A 19554-nucleotide genomic window follows, 5' to 3' on the forward strand; every position below is an offset into this window, starting at 1 on the left:
TTCCTGCCACGTTTTGCTCCCAGTGGAAACTAAGCTAACTGGACAATAAGTAAGAAATCACCAAAAATCAAAACCAAAGTTTTTTACCTGTCAAATATGAGGACAGCTCCACGACAAATGATTTCCTTGTAATTACCAAGTTAAGCGAGTCTGTTGCAAAATTGTAGCATTAACAGCTACTTTCTAAATAGCCCATCACATCTATTTATATTTTATTGTTTAATGTTTATTTATTAGTCAGGTGCAGTAGTAGGCTTACATTAATTAACACTGCAATGAAGTTACTGTGAAAATCCCCTGGCTGCCAAACTCCAAGTGCCTGTTCGGATAACCGAGGGAGAATTTAGCGTGGCCAACGCACCTAACCAGCATGTCTTTCAGACTGTGGGAGGAAACCGGAGCACCCGGAGGAAACCCCACACAGACACAGGGAGAACGTGCAAACTCATATGTCCAACTACAACCTATAATTTTTTTTAGTTTGACATCTAGCATGTCCTTCTTGTGCACAAAGCTTAATTTTCAAAGTCACAATTTAAATTCATGTTTTATACATCAAGGTTTAAGATTGAAACTGCCTGGCATGAAGCTACTGGCAAGACATCACATGCAATTGATGGCATCTCACAAATTGTAGGCGCAGTTCCAACAACCTCCATCCATTTTTAGCAATAGCAGAATATCACAAACACATCAGTCATTGAGTCATAGACGTTTACAGCATGTAAACAGGCCCTTCGGACCAACTTGTCTATGCTGCCCCTTTTTTTTAACCCTTACTCTAGTCCCAATTGCCCACGTTTGACCCATATTCCTCTATACCCGTCTTACCCATGTAACTGTCTAAACGCTTTTTAAAAGACAAAATTGTACCTGCCTCTACTACTATCTCTGGCAGTTGTTCCAGACACTCACCACCCTCTGTGTGAAAAAAATGCCCTCTGAACCCTTTTGTATCTCTCCCCTCTCACCTTAAACTTATGTCCTCTTGTTTTAGACTCTCCTATCTTTGGAAATGATATTGACTACCTAGCTGATTTGTGCTTCTCATTATTTTATAGACTTCTATAAGGTCACCCTTAAGCTTCCTACGCTTCCAGAGAAAAAAGTCCCAGTCTATCCAGCCTCTCCTTATAACTCAAACCATCAAGTTTAATATCCTTTCTATAATAGGGTGACCAGAACTGTACACAGTATTCCAAATGTGGCCTTACCAATGTCTTATAGAACTTCAACAAGATGTCCTAACTCCTGTATTTAATGTTCTGACCAATGAAACCAAGCATGCCAAATGCCTTCTTCATCACTCTGTCCATCTGTGACTCCACTTTCAAAGAGCTATGAGCTATAACCTCTTTGTTCTATAACTCTCCCCAGTGCCCGACCATGAACTGAGTAAGTCCTGCCCTGGTTCAATCTACTAAAATACATCACCTCACATTTATTTAAATTAAACTCCATCTGCCATTCGTCAACTCATTGGCCCAACTGATCAAGATCCCACTGCAACTCTAGATAACCATCTTCACTGTCCACTATGCCACCAATTTTGATGTCATCCGCAAATTTACTAACCATGTCTATTAACTTCTCATCCAAATCATTAATATAAATGACAAATAACAGTGGACCCAACACTGATCCCTGAGGCACACCACTGGTCACAGGCCTCCAGTTTGAAAAACAACCCTCTACAACCACCCTCCGTCTTCTGTCATCAAGATGTGGAGTTGCCGGCATTGGACTGGGATAGGTACAGTAAGTAGTCACACAACACCAGGTTAAAGTCCAACAGGTGTATTTGGTAACACGAGCTTTCGGAGCACTGCTCCTTTGAAGGAGCAGCGCTCCGAAAGCTCGTGCTACCAAATAAATCTGTTGGATTTTAACCTGATATTGGGAGACTACTTATTCTATCATCAAGCCAATTTGGCTACCTCAGCCTGGATCCCATGACTTCTGCACCAGTTGCCTACTGTTTGTGGCACTGAGCATCAGAGAGTGCCAAGATCCAAGTCAATTTTTTTTTCAGGAATGGTGGGAAAATTCTCTTTCATCATGTCAAGTTGATTGCTGGCACCATATTGTATATTTTTCCAATCACGTCTCATTTCCAGTTTGGGTAATAAAAAAGCTCCACTAGCTTCTTCAATGCAAGCTTCGTGATCTGACATGCATCTCTCGCCATCATCTGCACAAGACTGTTTAAATGAAAGAAAAATATCCTGTTTACAGTCACTCAACTTCTAAGTGTACTTGCTTGTCACAATTTTCCACTGTTGACATATAACACAACTTTGATGGCTGTCTGCACAAGATTGTTTCTCTTCTTTTGCATAACTTCTATTTTTAATTATTTATGAGACCGGTAACGCCTGCAAAGACTGGCTCCCAAATTTCTCCACAGGTCCATGCAATACCTGATTTTATAAGAGACGCGATCTCACGATGAGACCATCCCATAATGAAACATTCACAATGCCAAAAAGATGCAGCTGACTGCTACCAGTTGTTATATTGAACCAGTAGGATAACTAATTGCTAGTTCTCACAACACACTGTGCCACTTTGTACAGAATCCCGATTATGCTAAGGATTTCCCTAAACAACCAATGTGCCTAGAAAAACTACCGTCGTGCTTTTTTGCCCATATAATCAACAGCCTTCTGAAATAAAATTTCAATAAAATTCAGTACTATTAATAACTCTTAACAGTATTTAGCAAAGCAAAACATGTCCAAAAGTAAAGACCTATCTAACAAAAATGAGCTTGAAGCTCTCAGAACCTGCCATCAGCAGATATTTGAATCACATTGGTGTTAATGGTGTGGAAGAATTTGCCATAGGTACTAACATAATGCCACAGTTGTTGCAATAAATTCAATCCCCCTGCTTGGGAAACTCAACGCTCAATCCTTTGGTCCAAACTTTTGCTACTTCTTCTCCCCCACAGTAAAGAAATAGGCATAAGAGGTTATTACAGAAGGTTAGGGGGCATGGAGTTGGGGGGAGGGTGTTAGCGTGGATAGGGGATTGGCTGTCAAATAGGAGGCAGAAAGTGGGGGTCAATGGGTGCTATTCGGATTGGCGGTTGGAGACTAGTGGAGTGCCCTAGGGGTCGGTGCTGGGGCCTCAGCTATTTACCATTTATATAGATGATCTGGAGGAGGGAACCGAGTGTATGGTGTCGAAATTTGCTGATGACACCAAGATTGGTGGAACAGCAAATTGTGCGGAGGGCATGGAAAGTCTGCAGAAGGATCTAGACAGGCTGGGCGAATGGGCCAGGAACTGGCAAATGGTATTTAATGTTAGCAAGTGTGAAGTTGTCCACTTTGGTAGGAATAATGGTAGGAAGGACTATTGCTTACATGGCGAAAAACTGCAGCATGCGACGGTGCAGAGGGACCTTGGGGTCCTTGTGCATGAGTCGCAAAAACCCAGCCTGCAGGTGCAGCAGGTGGTCAGGAAGGCAAATGGGATGCTGGCCTTCATAGCAAGGGGGATTGAATATAAGAGTAGGGAGGTCTTGCTGCAAATGTACAGGGCACTGGTCAGGCCGCAGCTGGAGTACTGTGTGCAGTTTTGGTCGCTGCACTTACGCAAGGATATTTTGGCCTTGGAGGGAGTGCAGAGGAGGTTTACTAGGCTGATACCGGAGTTGAAGGGGTTGAACTATGAGAAGAGGCTGAATAAACTAGGCTTGTACTCGTTAGAGTTTAGAAAAATGAGGGGAGATCTCATTGAGACATATAAGATGATAGGCGAATGGGCCAGGAACTGGCAAATGGAATTCAATGTTGGCAAGTGCAAGGTGGTCCACTTTGGTAGGAATAATGGTTGGAAGGACTATTACTTACACGGTGAAAAACTGCAGCAGGCGACGGTGCAGAGGGACCTCGGGGTCCTTGTGCATGAGTCGCAAAAACCCAGCCTGCAGGTGCAGCAGGTGGTCAGGAAGGCAAATGGGATGCTGGCCTTCATAGCGAGGGGGATTGAATATAAAAGTAGGGAGGGTCTTGCTGCAGCTGGATAGGGCACTGGTGAGGCCGCAGCTGGAGTACTGTGTGCAGTTTTGGTTGCCGCACTTACACAAGGACATTTTGGCCTTGGAGGGAGTGCAGAGGAGGTTTACTAGGCTGATGCCGGAGTTGAGGGGGTTGAGCTACGAGGAGAGGCTGAATAAACTAGGCTTGTACTCGTTAGAGTTTAGAAGAATGAGGGGAGATCTCATTGAGACGTATAAGATGATGAATGGGATGGATAGGATAGTGGTGGAGAGACTCTTCCCTCTCAGAAAGGATAGTAGGACTAGGGGGCACAGCCTCAAGATAAAGGGGGGTGCGGTTTAGAACGGAGTTGAGGAGGAACTTCTTCACTCAAAGGGTGGTGAATCTCTGGAATTCTCTGCCCGTTGAAGTGGTGGAGGCTGCCTCGCTAAATATTTTTAAGACGCGGGTTGATGGGTTTTTGATAAGAGAGGGGATTAAGGGTTATGGGGAGAGGGCGGGAATGTGGAACTGAGCCACAACAGATCAGCCATGATCTTATTGAATGGCGGGGCAGGCTCGAAGGGCTAGATGGCCTACTCCTGCTCCTATTTCTTATGTTCTTATAAGATGGTAATCTTTTTTGATCAAACCCACACTATCTAATCAATTATAGGTAACATTTTGTTCCTTAAGTTAGCCATGGTAGAACTCAACTTCTACACTGGAGTTTCACAGTTGACATCCAGTTCAGCCATTTTTTCAATAGAGCTCAAGTCACTCCTAATGTCTGAAGCTGCTTTGTTCAAGATTGCACGAAAAGTGGACTTGTACACCACCTCTTCATATCTTCAAATTTGGTGACAAGTAAATCATGCTGGCTCCGAACAGAGCCTTCATTGCAGTGTTCAATGAAGTATGAGATGTTGTTTTGCGCATTCCTTTGTAATCTGATTGCATATCCTCATAATGCCCACTGCTGCAGCCATTACTCATTTGTCAACGTAATTTATTTTGTCTTCATGCGCTTAGCATTTAACTGCCTTATATTTTTCTTCAAATTATTTTTTCTTCCACGTTTGATCAACTGGCACAGACAGAATCAAAGCCCGGAAGGACATCATTCAACCGATTATGTTTGTGCCAACATTTTTCAAGAACAATCAAATTAATTCCACTGCAGTCCCCTGTTCTTCCTCCATAACAACTATCTCATAATCCTGAAGATCACTCTTTTTCATGTGTATAACCATGGCCCTTTTGAAAGTTACCATCAAGATTGCTTCCATCAAGCTTTCCAAGAATGTTATTCCCCACCATAACAACTTGCTGCATAGAGCTCCCTCACAGTCCTTCACCAATTATCTTCCCCTCTGGGGAATGTGGCCATGCATCGATAAGGAGAAAGATCTTGAAGCTGATATAGTTGACAAACCATGGGGATTGACAATGACACAAGCAATTGCTGAATGAATCATGTTTTTTTTTTAGTTTTCCCATTTTGTTTCGCAACCACTGTACATAAGGGCACAATACCACAACAGATCAATGTACAAGATCTTCTCATGACCAGCATCCGAGGTGCCCCTAAACCAATGGTCTTCAAAAAAGATGTATAAACAGAAACGTCAAAGTCCATTTGCCATGTAAGATTTAACAAAGCCTGGTCAGTACTGCATTTTCAGCAGTCATTCACCTGGACCCCTGCCTTATCTTTCGCCTTTTACGCTTCAGCCTGCGCATGTGTTTCTTCTGCCACTTCGCTCTCATGTCGACAAGGATCTCAAATTTAGCCGGGATGCAGATAGCAGTGTTTCAAATGATTTGGAGTTGGGATCTTGGGAGTTTGGCAGCAAAGTGTTCGAAAGGTCAATTTTGATTATGACAATGGCATGAAGTGAGTTTTAGGAGCACCGGAATTCAGCGCTGGAGATCGACAACACTAAAGCAGCAGAATTTATTTTTACTCCATTCTTAAAGCCAATTTTCAGAGTGAACCAGGCAAACCTGAATCCATACCTTGCTTGTGCAAAATCCAATTGAGTCCAATTAATGGTCCTCACAAGAGGGACAAACAAAATGCAAGCTAACAAGGTAAGGCATCGCACCCCATCTTGGGCTTGATCTGGCATTTTACCTTAGCCAAAAGGCCAAAAGGAGTAGAAATACTCTCTTTATAATGGATTGCATTAAGAGCTTGTAGCTCAATTTAATCAACATGGGATGTCATTGGGTTCAGCTTGAATACACATTCAAGTAGGAGTCAAGAAATTAAATTATTATTTCAGGATTCAGATCAAATGACTTTGGTCTTGCCAGTTATGAAAGGCAAGGAATTCTGGCTTGTCAATGATCTGTCATCACAGACACAAAGATAGACATGCAATTGAGGATGAAGGTAAACAGGTGAAGCTAGGCATCTTCCATATACATAAGAAAGGTGAATCCATCTATCATGTACGAAACGGTGCAGTTGTCAAATTAAGAATGCTCCAAAAACCAAGCCATTTTTATTAAAAAATAAATCTTAGCATAAGATTGATCAACTGCATGCAAGATCCCATTTGCCATGTTTACTCTGCACCATAACAGCATGGAGTTCAGAAATTTCCAATTTTGAAATTTACAATTATTGCACCAACTGAATATCATGGATGTTGGTGTTAAGTTGACATTTGAAACCTTCAAAAAGAAATGTAAACGCATACAGCAAGAATAAAATGTGAACTAGTGTGGGTGGTTACTATCTTGAAAGGTGAGGAAAACATGACACCTGTAATTCATATTAATGTGACACAGATTGTTGAATGTATTAGTTGTACAAAAATACCTTTAACAACAATGAAAGCATTTTAAAACCCATCAAATTCATTGACCTTGGCATCTGACACAACAAATTCATTCCGAGTCACTTTGTCCTTGGCACTAGCATAAGAATCCCACACTGGATCAGATGTGGTACTTACGGTTTCAGAATCATGACAATTCATGCACTAAGAGCATTGCACAATCTGGTGACAAAACTATACAAAACACCAAGTGGACAGCACACGTATTTCCAGTCTTTGTGAAGGTTTTTTCCCTCTATTGACCATCTATCTATTCCATTTGGTGCAAACATGATACTTAAATAGTTTAAGGCACATGTCTAAAGATTGAACCAATATTAGACTTCCTGGCATAACTGCAATGTGGATGTTACTTCCATCCCTTGATCCAATTGGTTATATGGGAAAGATTAATAGAAATTACAGGACAGGAAGAGGCCATGCAGCCCATTGTGTCTGCACCGACCAAAAAAACGGGAAAAATAAACTAATCAGCAACCTGGCCCGTAGATTGCAGGTTACAACTCTGCAGGTACAGATCCAAGTATCCTTTAGATGAGTTCAGTCATTCAGCCTCAACAACCATTACAGGCAGTGAATTCCAGAAATACTAATAAATTATTCAAATAAGAGCCAGGTTATATGAACCATAAGGTGAAAAAAATAAGATTGTTAACACAATGCTAACAAAGACACAGCCTCAATGGTGAAGCATGATTCCAGACAGACAATCAGAATGGATGAGAACATCCTTCTCATGACACATTTGGCAGGTTGGACTGGGGAAACATTCGAAAACATGCTGTAGTTGTGGAGCACTGACAAAGACAAATGGGAGACGCAGCAAACCGACCGGGATGACATTCAACACTACAAACTGAACAACTGTTAAATCCAAAGTCACTGTCATTGTCTCATTACAGAAATAGCAATAGTAGCAAAATGCAAGTGACAAACAAGGCTTTGTGTGTACACAGAAAAAAATACTGCATTTCATGAACTGAATGATGGAGTTCAAAGCATCTTCATAAATAACGAAGAGTTCTCAAACATTTCATCAAGGTCTGGCCTTCATAGCGAGGGGGATTGAATATAAAAGTAGGGAGGTCTTGCTGCGGCTATATAGGGCATTGGTGAGGCCGCAGCTGGAGTACTGTGTGCAGTTTTGGGCGCCGTACTTACGCAAGGATATTTTGGCCTTGGAGGGAGTGCAGAGGAGGTTTACTAGGTTGATGCCAGAGTTGAGGGGGTTAAGCTATGAGGAGAGGCTGAATAAACTGGGCTTGTACTCGTTGGAGTTTAGAAAAATGAGGGGAGATCTCATTGAGACATATAAGATGATGAATGGGATGGATAGGATAGAGGTGGAGAGACTCTTCCCGCTCAGAAAGGACAGTAGGACTAGGGGGCACAGCCTCAAGATAAAGGGGGGGGCGGTTTAGAACGGAGTTGAGGAAGAACTTCTTCACTCAAAGGGTGGTGAACCTCTGGAATTCTCTGCCCGTTGAAGTGGTGGAGGCTACCTCGCTAAATATTTTTAAGACGCGGGTTGATGGGTTTTTGATAAGCGAGGGGATTAAGGGTTACGGGGAGAGGGCGGGAATGTGGAACTGAGCCACGACAGATCAGCCATGATCTTATTGAATGGCAGGGCAGGCTCGAAGGGCTAGATGGTCTACTCCTGCTCCTATTTCTTATGTTCTTATGTTCTATCAACTATATAACTTAGAACATAAGGACATAAAAACCAGAAGCAGAAATAGGCCATCTGGCCCCTCAAGCCTGCTCTGCCATTCAATAAGGTAATGGCTAATCTTTTCATGGTCTCAACTCCACTTGCCCGCCCGCTCATCATAACCCTTAATTCCTTTACTGTTCAGAAATTTATCTGTCCTTGCCTTAAAAACATCCAATGAGGTAGCCTCAACCGCTTCACTGGGCAGGGAATTCCACAGATTCACAACCCTTTGTGTGAAGAAGTTCCTCCTCAACTCAGTCCTAGTGATAACTTACATCAACTAAATACAAGGTGTTTATAAATCACCAGAATATCCATCTCTATACTCCTCTTCCCCAACACAACACTCCAATCATATAACTCCAAATACTCAAACTTCTTTCTTTAATATGCCAAATATGGCAGAGCCATTAGCCAGCTAGGTGCTTCTTCATGGAATTCATTCCATAAACTCCCCTCTTTTCCTCAATCTCTTTTATTTTCTTTTTTTTCACTCTGATACGAAAGCAGCTTGAATCCTAGGACCAACAACCCTGGCCTTAAGCAGCCCAAAACGAAATGCCTTGATTAGGAACTCAATCTTCAAACACTGTGACAGAATCCAGACACAACGTACAAAGATCGTCAAAGGATAGAAATTAAGAAATAAATTGGGTTTTTTTTAGCTCCATTTAAATGTAACCAAATGAAGATTTTGTGAAGGCACTCACCAACAGTCATTGATTCTGGGACAGTAGAAGCTGGCAAAAGACCGCTAACAATATCAGCTTGAAGTGGAGTAGTTTCAGCACTGTGCGAAGACAACAAAGCAAAAATTCAGGATAACAAAACTTCTCATGAGTCACGAGTGCCAAATAAATTCATTCTTTCCTCGATACCAATAGTTCAGAAAACTACAGAAGTCCTATTACGTTTGGTTTGGTACTATTAGAATTAACTTGAATATTTCTAAGGGAAAAAAATTATTAACAATATAATCAGCGACAGATGTCATTTAATCCACACCTGTAGCATTGCCCCGATCCTTTCTGGGCTAGTTCAACAGCCAGAGTGACATTTTCATGTTCATCACAGTACACCAGGTTATCAGAAGTAGCATCTGCAACACAATGTATTTTACATTATTTAGTTCAACAAGCTAATATGGCAGACAGAAAATACAAATAGCTCAACATTTGACTGCTTTCAAAGGGGTCATAGTCTTCAAAACAATATTATGTGCAATTAATTGTATTTAATAGAACCACGGGAAACTTGGTGGTGATTTTGAGGAATGTAGCCTTCTGTTGATTAGTTATGATTGTTCACCACCTTTCAGTGTGGTTCCCTTATTCCAAATTTATCTACATAAATAAGCTTATTTTGTTAATTACTAATGATTCTACAAAGATCGTGCGCAATTACAACTGAAAACATTATCTGTGTTTTCTGTGGATACAAGTTTGATTCCCAGCTGTAGTTCAGACAAAACTAGCTTAATTTCTGGTGCCAGAAACATGTTTGGACTTCTATCCACTCACCAGCCAAATGTTATTACAAGCATTACTGGTATATGTTGTGGGCCTCAAAATGATTTCAACCCACTGTCGCTAAACATCTTTAGCACAATTTAATCCATTCTTGAGTACAGTAACAATTTTGTTACAATTTTCAGCCAAGAATGATTCAGGTTAATTGGGGCAGCACTATGGCACAGTGGTTAGCACTGCTGCCTCACAGCACCAGGGACCCAGGTTCAGTTCCAGCCTGGAGTCACTATCTATGTGGAGTTTGCACTTTCTCCCCATGTCTGCGTGTTTTTCCTCCAGGTGCTCCAGTTTCCTCCCACAGTCCAAACATGTGCAGGTTAGGTTGACTGGCCACGCTAAATTGACCCTAGTGTCAGGTGAATAGCAGGACAAGTGTGTGGAGTTATGGGAATAGGGCCTGGGTGGGATATGGTGGGTATAGGCTTGATGGGCTGAATGGCCTCCTCTGTACTGTCGGAATTCTATGATAAGTCTCACTTCATAAAGATACACTACTAAATATGTTTATTAGCACACTGAGTACAACAGAAAGTGTGAACATATTTGCTGGTTGTTACCTCATGTTTGCTTGTTAACATTGTAATGTGAAGGAAACAGAAGGAATGAAAAGATAAAAGGGGGAATTTTCCTGTCCCGCCCACCACAGGAATTACAACAGACGGAGGTCGGACCACGCAAAGATCTGTTTATCTAGGTCGGGATTTTCCAGTCTTGGGGCAAGCGTGGCCGGAAAATCCCATCCAAAGTGCTACTTTCAGTTAACTTATGTAGATTTGTCAGAAAGGTTTGTTTTCCTGAAAATCTTGGACTCTGCAAACTTGACAGTGTGCCTAAGAATTTTATTAAATTGGAAGACCATTTTATTTTTTATACATTAAAATATTTATGGTATTTCATGATACTGAGCATCACACCTGAGCAAGAGGTGAAAAGGCTCACTGTAACTCACCAATCAAGCATGCATGGCTTTAGTAAACTGATGTGGTCTTGGACCGGGGTGGCCACAATAAGTAGTCTCACAACACCAGGTTGAAGTCCAACAGGTCTATATGGTAGCACGCGTTTTCAGAGTGCTGCTCCTTCATCAGCTGAGCCACCTGATGAAGGGGCAGCGCTCCAAAAGCTCGTGCTACCAAATAAACCTGTTGGACTTTAACCTGGTGTTGTGAGACTGCTTACTTAGTAAACTGAGTGCGTTAAAGCATTTCAGTTTAGCTGATGGGGTGGCAAAAATAGAGGATGAAAGAAAAATAGTGCAAAAAAAATCAGAAAAGGGCAATAATCCTGGAAAAAAAGCAAACAAGGTATCGTAAAAAGAAAAACCAACTAAGTTTGTTTTTAAATGGGATATCATACTTGAGTCCAGCACCAGAGGGAGCTACAGGTCAAGAAGGAATAAGCATCAATTCTTGAAGCTTTCATGTACCTACCAGACTGGGGGTAGGAACCAACTGCAGTGACTGGAAAAAGAATGTCAGAACTGTCATTGTCATTCAGAACTTGAAGGGTATTCCAACTGGACATCTGAGTGATGGAAAGGCTCTGCACAAGAGATCTGAAAGATTTTAAAGTGTGATCATTAAAAATGTGATGACAACATAGGACACACAGAACAGAAACAGGCCATTCAGCCCATTCTAGTGTTTATGCCCCACCCCAACTTTTCTCAGCTAAATTTACCACATAAAACATTTCCCCCTCATGTGCTGATCCAGTTTCCCCTCAAATGCACAGATAAAAAACTAAAAATTCCACATAGCTTTTTGCATAGCAAAATTAGATTTCTTTTGATTGATAGTTGTTCCATGACATTTGATTTGATTTAATATTGTCACATGTACTGAGATACAGTGAAAAGTATTGTTTCTTGTGAGCTATACAGGCAAAATATACTGTTCATAGAGTACATTGGGGAAAAGGGAAAGGATAGGGTGCAGAATGTAGTGTTACAGTCACAGCTAGGGTGCAGAGAAAGATCAATTTGATATATGGTAAGTCCATTCAAAAGTCTGAAGGCAGCAGGAAAGAAACTGTTACATAAGAACATAAGAAATAGGAGCAGGAGTAGGCCATCTAGCCCTTCAAGCCTGCCCCGCCATTCAATAAGATCATGGCTGATCTGTCGTGGCTCAGTTCCACATTCCCGCCCTCTCCCCATAACCCTTAATCCCCTCGCTTATCAAAAACCCATCAACCCGCGTCTTAAAAATATTTCGCGAGGCAGCCTCCACCACTTCAACGGGCAGAGAATTCCAGAGATTCACCACTGTTCTCAAGTCGGTTGGTGCATGACCTCAGGCGATGGGAGAAGGCAGAAGAGAGAATATCTGGGGTGCGTGGGATCCTTAATTGTGCTGGCTGCTTTTCTGAGGCAGTGGGAACTGTAAGCAGAGTCTGTGGATAGGAGGCTGGTTTGCGTGATTTACGTTTACAATGCTTTGTAGCTTCTTGTGGTATTGATCAGAGAAGGAGCCATATCTAGCTGTGACACAACATTATTCACAAACAGAGGATCATAGTAACAAGAGTAGGCCATTCAGCCAATCAAGCCTGCCCTACCATGCAATGTGATCATGGCACTTCAATGCCTTTTACACTCAGTCTCCCTATAATACTTTGCATTATTGTTCATCAGAAATCTTTCGATCTTTATCTTAAACAGACTCTATGACTGAGCTTCCAGAGCTTTTTGAGGTGGAGAATTCCAAAGATTCACAACCCTCTGTGTAAAGAAGTTCCTCCTCATCTCAACTGAAATTGTGCGCCCTGATTCTAGACTCCCCAATCAAGGGGAACATCTACCCCGTCTATTCCATTTAGTATTTTGTAGTTTTCAATTAGATAATCTGTCATTCTTCAAAACTCCAGAGAATATAGACCCATTTTGCCCAATGTCTGTTCATAGGACAGTCCCACTATCCACAGAACAAGTCTGGTGAACCTTCGTTGCAATCCCTTGACAGTAAAATATCCTTTCAGAGGTAAGGGGACCACAACTGCACACAGTATTCCAGGACGCACAAACAAAATATACTGGTAAATCTCAGCAGGTCTGACAGTGTGAGAGAAGAGCCAACGTTTCGTGTCTGGATGACCCTTCGTCAAAGTTCTGACAAACGGTCAAACATTGGCTCTCTTCTCTCTCCAGAGATGCCATTAGACCTGTTGAGATTTTCCAACATTTTCTGTTTGTGTTTCAGATTCCAGCATCCACAGTATTTTGCTTTTATCACAGTTCTCCAGGTATGGTCTAACCAAGCTCCTGTACAATTGGACCAAGACCTCAGTACTCACAAGCAAAACTAAAAACTGAGTATCTTTCATCCTATAGCTGTCTCCCTGTTCATTTCTCTCTTTAACTCCTTCACATGTGCTCTTTCTTCATAGTAAGCAGTGGATAATACACTTTAATTTAGAATCTGATCCTTGATATTTAGATAGAACCATAAGAACCATTGAACCCTACAGTGCAGAAAGAGGCCCTTCGGCCCATCGAGTCTGCACCGATCCCACCCAGGCCCTACCCTCATATCCCTACATATTATACCCACTAATCCCTCTAACCTGCGCACCCCAGGACACTAAGGGGCAATTTCTTAGCGTGGCCAATCAACTTAATCTACACATCTTTGGACTGTGGGAGAAAACCGGAGTACGCGGAGGAAACCCACGCAGACACGAGGAGAATGTGCAAACTCCATGCAGACAGTGACCCGAGCCAGGAATCGAACCCAGGATCTTGGAGCTGTGAAGCAGCAGTGCTAACCACTGTGCCACCGTGCCGCCCACGGTAGATGTGTGAGTTTCACAAGGATAATGCCAGAAATACAAGGTTATGCCCATCAGAAGAGGATAAACAAGTAGGAACTATTTCTCTTGAAAATGAAAAATCTCTTCCCAAAATTACAGAAGATTTTAATAGAGTAGGCACAGAGAGTGGAGAAAAGCAAATCTAGAGGTTGCTCATATAAGGAACCAAGCAGGGAATTCACAAGAAACTTATTTAACCAGACAGTGGTTGTCTGCATCTTGATTCAAGGTTGACATTTCCGCAGGGTTGTGAGTTCTTCCATGTGGGTCTTCATTTGATTCATAGAATCCTAAGTGCAGAAGGAGGCCTTTCAGCCCATCAAGTCTACATCAACAATAATCTCAACTAGGCACGATCCTCCTAACCACACACATGTACCCCGCTAATCCCTCCAACCTATGCATCCTGGGACAATACAGCATGGCCAATGCACCTAACACACACATCTTTGGACTGAAGAAGATGATTCTTAACCCGCAGGCCTCAGGCACAAGGTCCCGAAGGGAAATGGGATTTGGAACACAGGATATGCTTCCTTTTCTTCCCTTCTCTGTCGCTGCCCTGCTGCATCATTAAGGCACTGGCACTCAAAGCATGAATGGCAAAAGTGTGGAACTTGCTACCAAGGGAGATGAATAGTACAGATGCAGTTAAGGGCGAGTTAGATAAGAGAAAGGACAGTTGTAACAACATAGTGAGAGGAGCAAAGATGGGAGGAGGCTCCAATTGTTATGAACTGGTTGGCTGAAATGCCATGTTTCTTTGCTGTACATTCACATAATTTACATAAAGCCCCTCTTTAACTAACATGTATAGATCTACATTAAAATCAGGTAATCTAAATCAAACTTACCCTCCCAAGATTATACACTTAATCACATGCAAGGAATGTAGATTCACAGTAATTGTATTGAAAAGCAAGAACGAAAGCAGCTTCCATGAGGGTGGAGTTTCACAGCCTCGCTCATCCCGAAACTAAAAATCCCTCCTGTGGTGGGCAGGACAGTCAAATTCTGGCCTATGGCTTATTTGAAAATGCTCCAATTAACAAACAAACTCTATAATAAGTTTCTGAAACCGTGAGAATATGTTCACTCTGCGGAGGCCAGATACTGAAATGCCTCTTCCCAAGCCTCTCCCTCAATTTCCCTGGCATTAATACTGAGTCTCGGCTAATTGTATGAATTAAGGTTAAATATTCACAGGAGGGAGGGGGCACTCATTCGGACTTCTGAACTGTTGACTTTTTTTTATTTGATTTCTACACGAATATAAAGATACACTTACTGAGACCAACACTTGATAGTCATATTATTTTGCAATGTCTCACTGTGAATATAACTAACACTGAATAAAGATTTACTTCCAGTCTCAATTAGCTGTAAAAATTTAAGAATCTCCTGTCATCTCAAGTTCAGATCACAATGATGGTTATAACATTGACGTTTTCACATTGAATGCAACAGAACTTGGAAATTCATAACCCGCTTTCATTACAAAAAAAGCTTGTAGAATTGTCATCAGCAACATAATTGCCAGTCATTTATCAAATCTTGCATACAACACAAGACATTGTTGCACTGTTCATCACAAGTAATTTACAAATTAAGTGTCAGTTTCAATTAAATGTATCCAAATGTAAAATCCTGAAATCTTGGTCCTCAGTTCAAACACATCTGTTGCATCTCTGTTCATATTTATCTATTTTGAATATTTCTCACAAACCTATATAAATGAAGAACATGGCAGACTCCGTGAGAAACTAAATCTATCATAGAGGAATGCTGTTTTACATTAATGATAAAATCGCAACATGAAGCAATATTTGCTTTTGCTTCAAATGAAAAACAATAAGATACTTTGACAACAGCAATAATAACAGTTAACAGAAAAGCCAAAGACTGCCATGTAGGGTTATAAATACATTTCATCTATTCTGTGCAACAAAACAATACTGTCATAAATAGAACAAATTGTGAAAGTTATTTTTGTTCGTATTCATGATTAAGGAAAAATATCAGATAAACACACTGATATATATTTAAAAATTGCAGCAAATATATATCTGAAATAATTTATGGAGCACATCCCAAATTTCAGCAATGTTAATTCTCTCTCAATATACATTTTATCACCAACAATCTGACATTTCAAATGTGTCTTAGAAAAAGAAAGGCCACAGACAAATGTCATGGCTATTACTTTGAACGGTTACAATTCTGACAGCAAATACTTAGTATAGCTAAGGCTTTAAAATGTCACGTTTAATACATATTCTTAAAGGTTAACTTTTTATTTTGAATATTCACAAAAATTTGAAGCTCAGTATCGTAAACTCGTATTCAAGGGTGTTACAGCACACAGGATTTTAGCATACCATGCCATACAACATGTCAGATATTGTTTTACCCCCTTGAGCAAAAGACATAGAAATATCAGAAGAAGAGTATACCAGTCAGCCCTTTCAGTCTGTTCATGATTCCCACATTTCCTAACCTTTTCCGTACTCATGTCAATAGGTTGTGCATAATTCTACGCACTTCCATTTTTACTAACAACTACTTGTGTGGAACTTCAATGAATGCCTTCTGCCAGTCCATCAAAATAAGTTTATTTATTAGTGTCACAAATAGGCTTACATTAACACTGCAATGAAGTTACTGTGAAAATCCCCTAGTCGCCACACTCTGGTGCCTGTTTGGGTACACTGAGGGAGAATTTAGCTTGGCCAATGCACCCTAACCAGCATGTCTTTCAGACTGTGGGAGAAAACAGGAGCACCCAGAGGAAACCCATGCAGACACAGGGAGAACATGCACACTCCACACAGGCCATGGCCCAAGCCAAGAATCAAACCTAGATCCTTCGTGCTGTGAGGCAGCAGTACTAACCACTGTGCCACCATTCCACCCTGTGTGTTAATGGACACATTCTTATCTACCATGCTAGTTATATTCTCAAAAAGATTAACTTGGTTCATTGAACATTAGGTACCTTTTACAAATCATGGAATCTCCCTGATTAGTTCATAGCTGCTGAAGTGCCCAGTCACTCTGTTCCATGTAACAGATTTGAGTAACTTCCTCACAGCAGACGTTAAGCAAATAGATCAGTACCTTTCTGGTTTCTCTCTCCCACCCTTTTTAAATAATGCATTGACACTGCAATTTTCCAATCCAAAGGGACAATTGTTGAAATGCAGAAACGTTCCAAAGCAGAATCATAGAATCTACAGCACGGAGACAGGCCCTTCTGCCCAAACTGGTCCATGCCAACCAAATTGCCCATCTAAGCTAACCCCATTTGCATGCATTTGGCCCACATCCTTCTAAACCTTTCCTATCCATGTACCTGTCCAAATGCCTTTTAAATGTTGCCAACGTCCCTGCCTCAACCACTTCCTCCAACAGCTCATTCCACATATGTGCCACCCTCCGTGTTAAGGAAGTTGCACCTCAGGTTTCCATTAATTCTTTGCCCGCTTAACTTAAACCTATGCTCTCTATTCTCTGCTCCCCAACCCCGGGAAATGACTGGGTGCATTCACCCTATCCACGCCTCTCATGAACTTATGTAGCTTTATAAGATCACCCCTCAGTCTCCTACACGCCGAAGAAAAAAGTCCTAGCTTCTCCAATCTCTCCCTATAATTCAGTCCCTTGACTCCTCACAACAGCCTTGTAAATCTTTTCTGTACTCTCTCCGGTTCAATAACATCTCTTCTGTAGCAAGGCAACCAAAACTGAACACAATACTCCAGGTGTGACTTCACTAATATCCTGTCCAACTGCAACATAACTTTCCACTTACCACTCAGTCCATTGTGTCTGCACTGACTCTCCAAATGAGTCATCAGCGCTCATTTAAAGTTTTAAAGTTTATTTATTAGTCACAAGTAAGGCTTACATTAACAGTACAATAAAGTTACCGTGAAAGTTTGGGCCAATGCACCTAACCAGCATGTCTTTCAAAATGGGAGCACCCGGAGGAAACCCACACAAATACAGGGCAAACATGAACATAATAAGAACATAAGAAATAGGAGCAGGAGTAGGCCATCCAGCCCTTCGAGCCTGCCCCGCCATTCAATAAGATCATGGCTGATCTGTCGCTACTCAGTTCCACTTTCCCGCCCTCTCCCCATAACCCTTAATCCCCTCTCCTATCAAAAACCCATCAACACCAATCCGAATAGCACCCGTTGACCCCCACTCTCTGCCTCCTATTTGACAACCAATCCTCTATCCACACTAACACCCTACCCCCAACTCCATGTCCCTCGATCTTCTGCAATAACCTCTTGTGAGGCACTTTGTCAAACGCCTTCTGAAAATCTAGAAAGACCACATCCACCGGCTCACCTCTATCCACCGCCCTAGACACATCCTCATAGAACTCCAGTAAATTTGTCAGACACGAAAACTCCACATGGAGAGTGACTCAAGCCAAGAATTGAGCCCGGGGTCTCTGGTGTGTAAAGCAGCAGTGCTAACCACTGTGCTATCGCGTCGCCCAATTAGTGCCTTTCTCTTGCCTTTTCCCTGCACATTGTTTCTATTTAACTAAACATCTAATGGCCTCACAAATGCCTCCACCACATGTCAGGGCAGGTCTTTCCAAACCCAAACTGCTCACATGGTGAAAAAGTATTTTCCTTACATTGCTTTCGATTTTCCACAGATCACTCTAAATCAAAGTTATGGAAGATCAAGACCAAGGTATATGCAATTTCCTCACTTTTACTTTTAATACAGCAAGAAAGAGTAAGAGTAAGTTGGCCAATTTTGGGGAGAAGCTGTAAATAGACTTGACGAAGGTTGCTTGCCATTTCAAAGGGAAATGGTAAGTGGTGTCAAAGTATTCAGTCTTAATGAAAATTCTTCTGTCTCAAATGCCAAACTTGTAGAATTATAATCATTGAATCCTACAGAAGGAGGCCACTCGGCTCATCCAGGCTGCAACAACAACAATCCCACCCAAGCCCTAAGTCAGTAACACTATGTATTTACCCTGTTAGTTCCCCTGATACTAAGGGGCATATGAGCATGGCCAATCCACCTAACCCACACATCTTCTGGATTCACATTCTTCTAGTGCTTTTCCAAATTAAATAAAATGAATAATTATAATTGTTAATGTAAACAAGTCATTTGGACTGTGTTGAATTTGGACTGCATTTAAATTGTTTTGTAATTTGATTGACCTATTTTCTCTCTTTGGATTTGTTTTCCTCTTTAGGGTTTAGAAAATATTCCAAAACATTCTGTATAAAACCTGCTCAGAGACAATGATATTGTATTAACAAATTGTTAATATTTCCTGAGATTTTAATTTCTTTTCAGCCACATTTTAGAGTATACATATCCCTGTTTGAAGTTTCTTTCTTTTGAGTTAATTCATTAAAAATAAAAATGATGTAAATGTGCAGAAAGAACAGTCTCTGTGGAAATGCACATTGCAATTACTGCCAACATTACTAACCACTAACATACTACAAATCTCATGTCTTCTTTAGTAATTTCATAATCTGCACTTATATATCACCTTTAATGTAGAAAGAGAAACAAGGATCTTCACAGAACTAACATCGGATAAAAATGGATGCCGAGCCAAAGAAAATTATTTGAGAAGTAGTGACCAAAGGGACTAAAGATATAGA

General features: G+C 41.3%; 1 protein-coding gene across 1 annotated transcript in view; it reads right to left on the bottom strand.

Moving 5' to 3' along the window:
• The window catches only part of snx29 (sorting nexin 29), a 538494-nt gene that overhangs the window by 429550 nt on the left and 89390 nt on the right, over nt 1-19554 (bottom strand). Inside the window, exons 9-11 of the mRNA XM_080207008.1 lie at nt 11515-11639; nt 9561-9654; nt 9266-9345 (exon numbers count right to left, since the gene is read on the bottom strand). Coding sequence (XP_080063134.1) covers nt 9266-9345; nt 9561-9654; nt 11515-11639 — 299 coding nt within the window. The remainder of the gene's footprint in view (nt 1-9265; nt 9346-9560; nt 9655-11514; nt 11640-19554) is intronic.

This window comes from Carcharhinus amblyrhynchos, chromosome 18 (assembly GCF_965287045.1).
Source record: "Carcharhinus amblyrhynchos chromosome 18, sCarAmb.v2.hapA, whole genome shotgun sequence".
Lineage (NCBI taxonomy): Eukaryota > Metazoa > Chordata > Chondrichthyes > Carcharhiniformes > Carcharhinidae > Carcharhinus > Carcharhinus amblyrhynchos.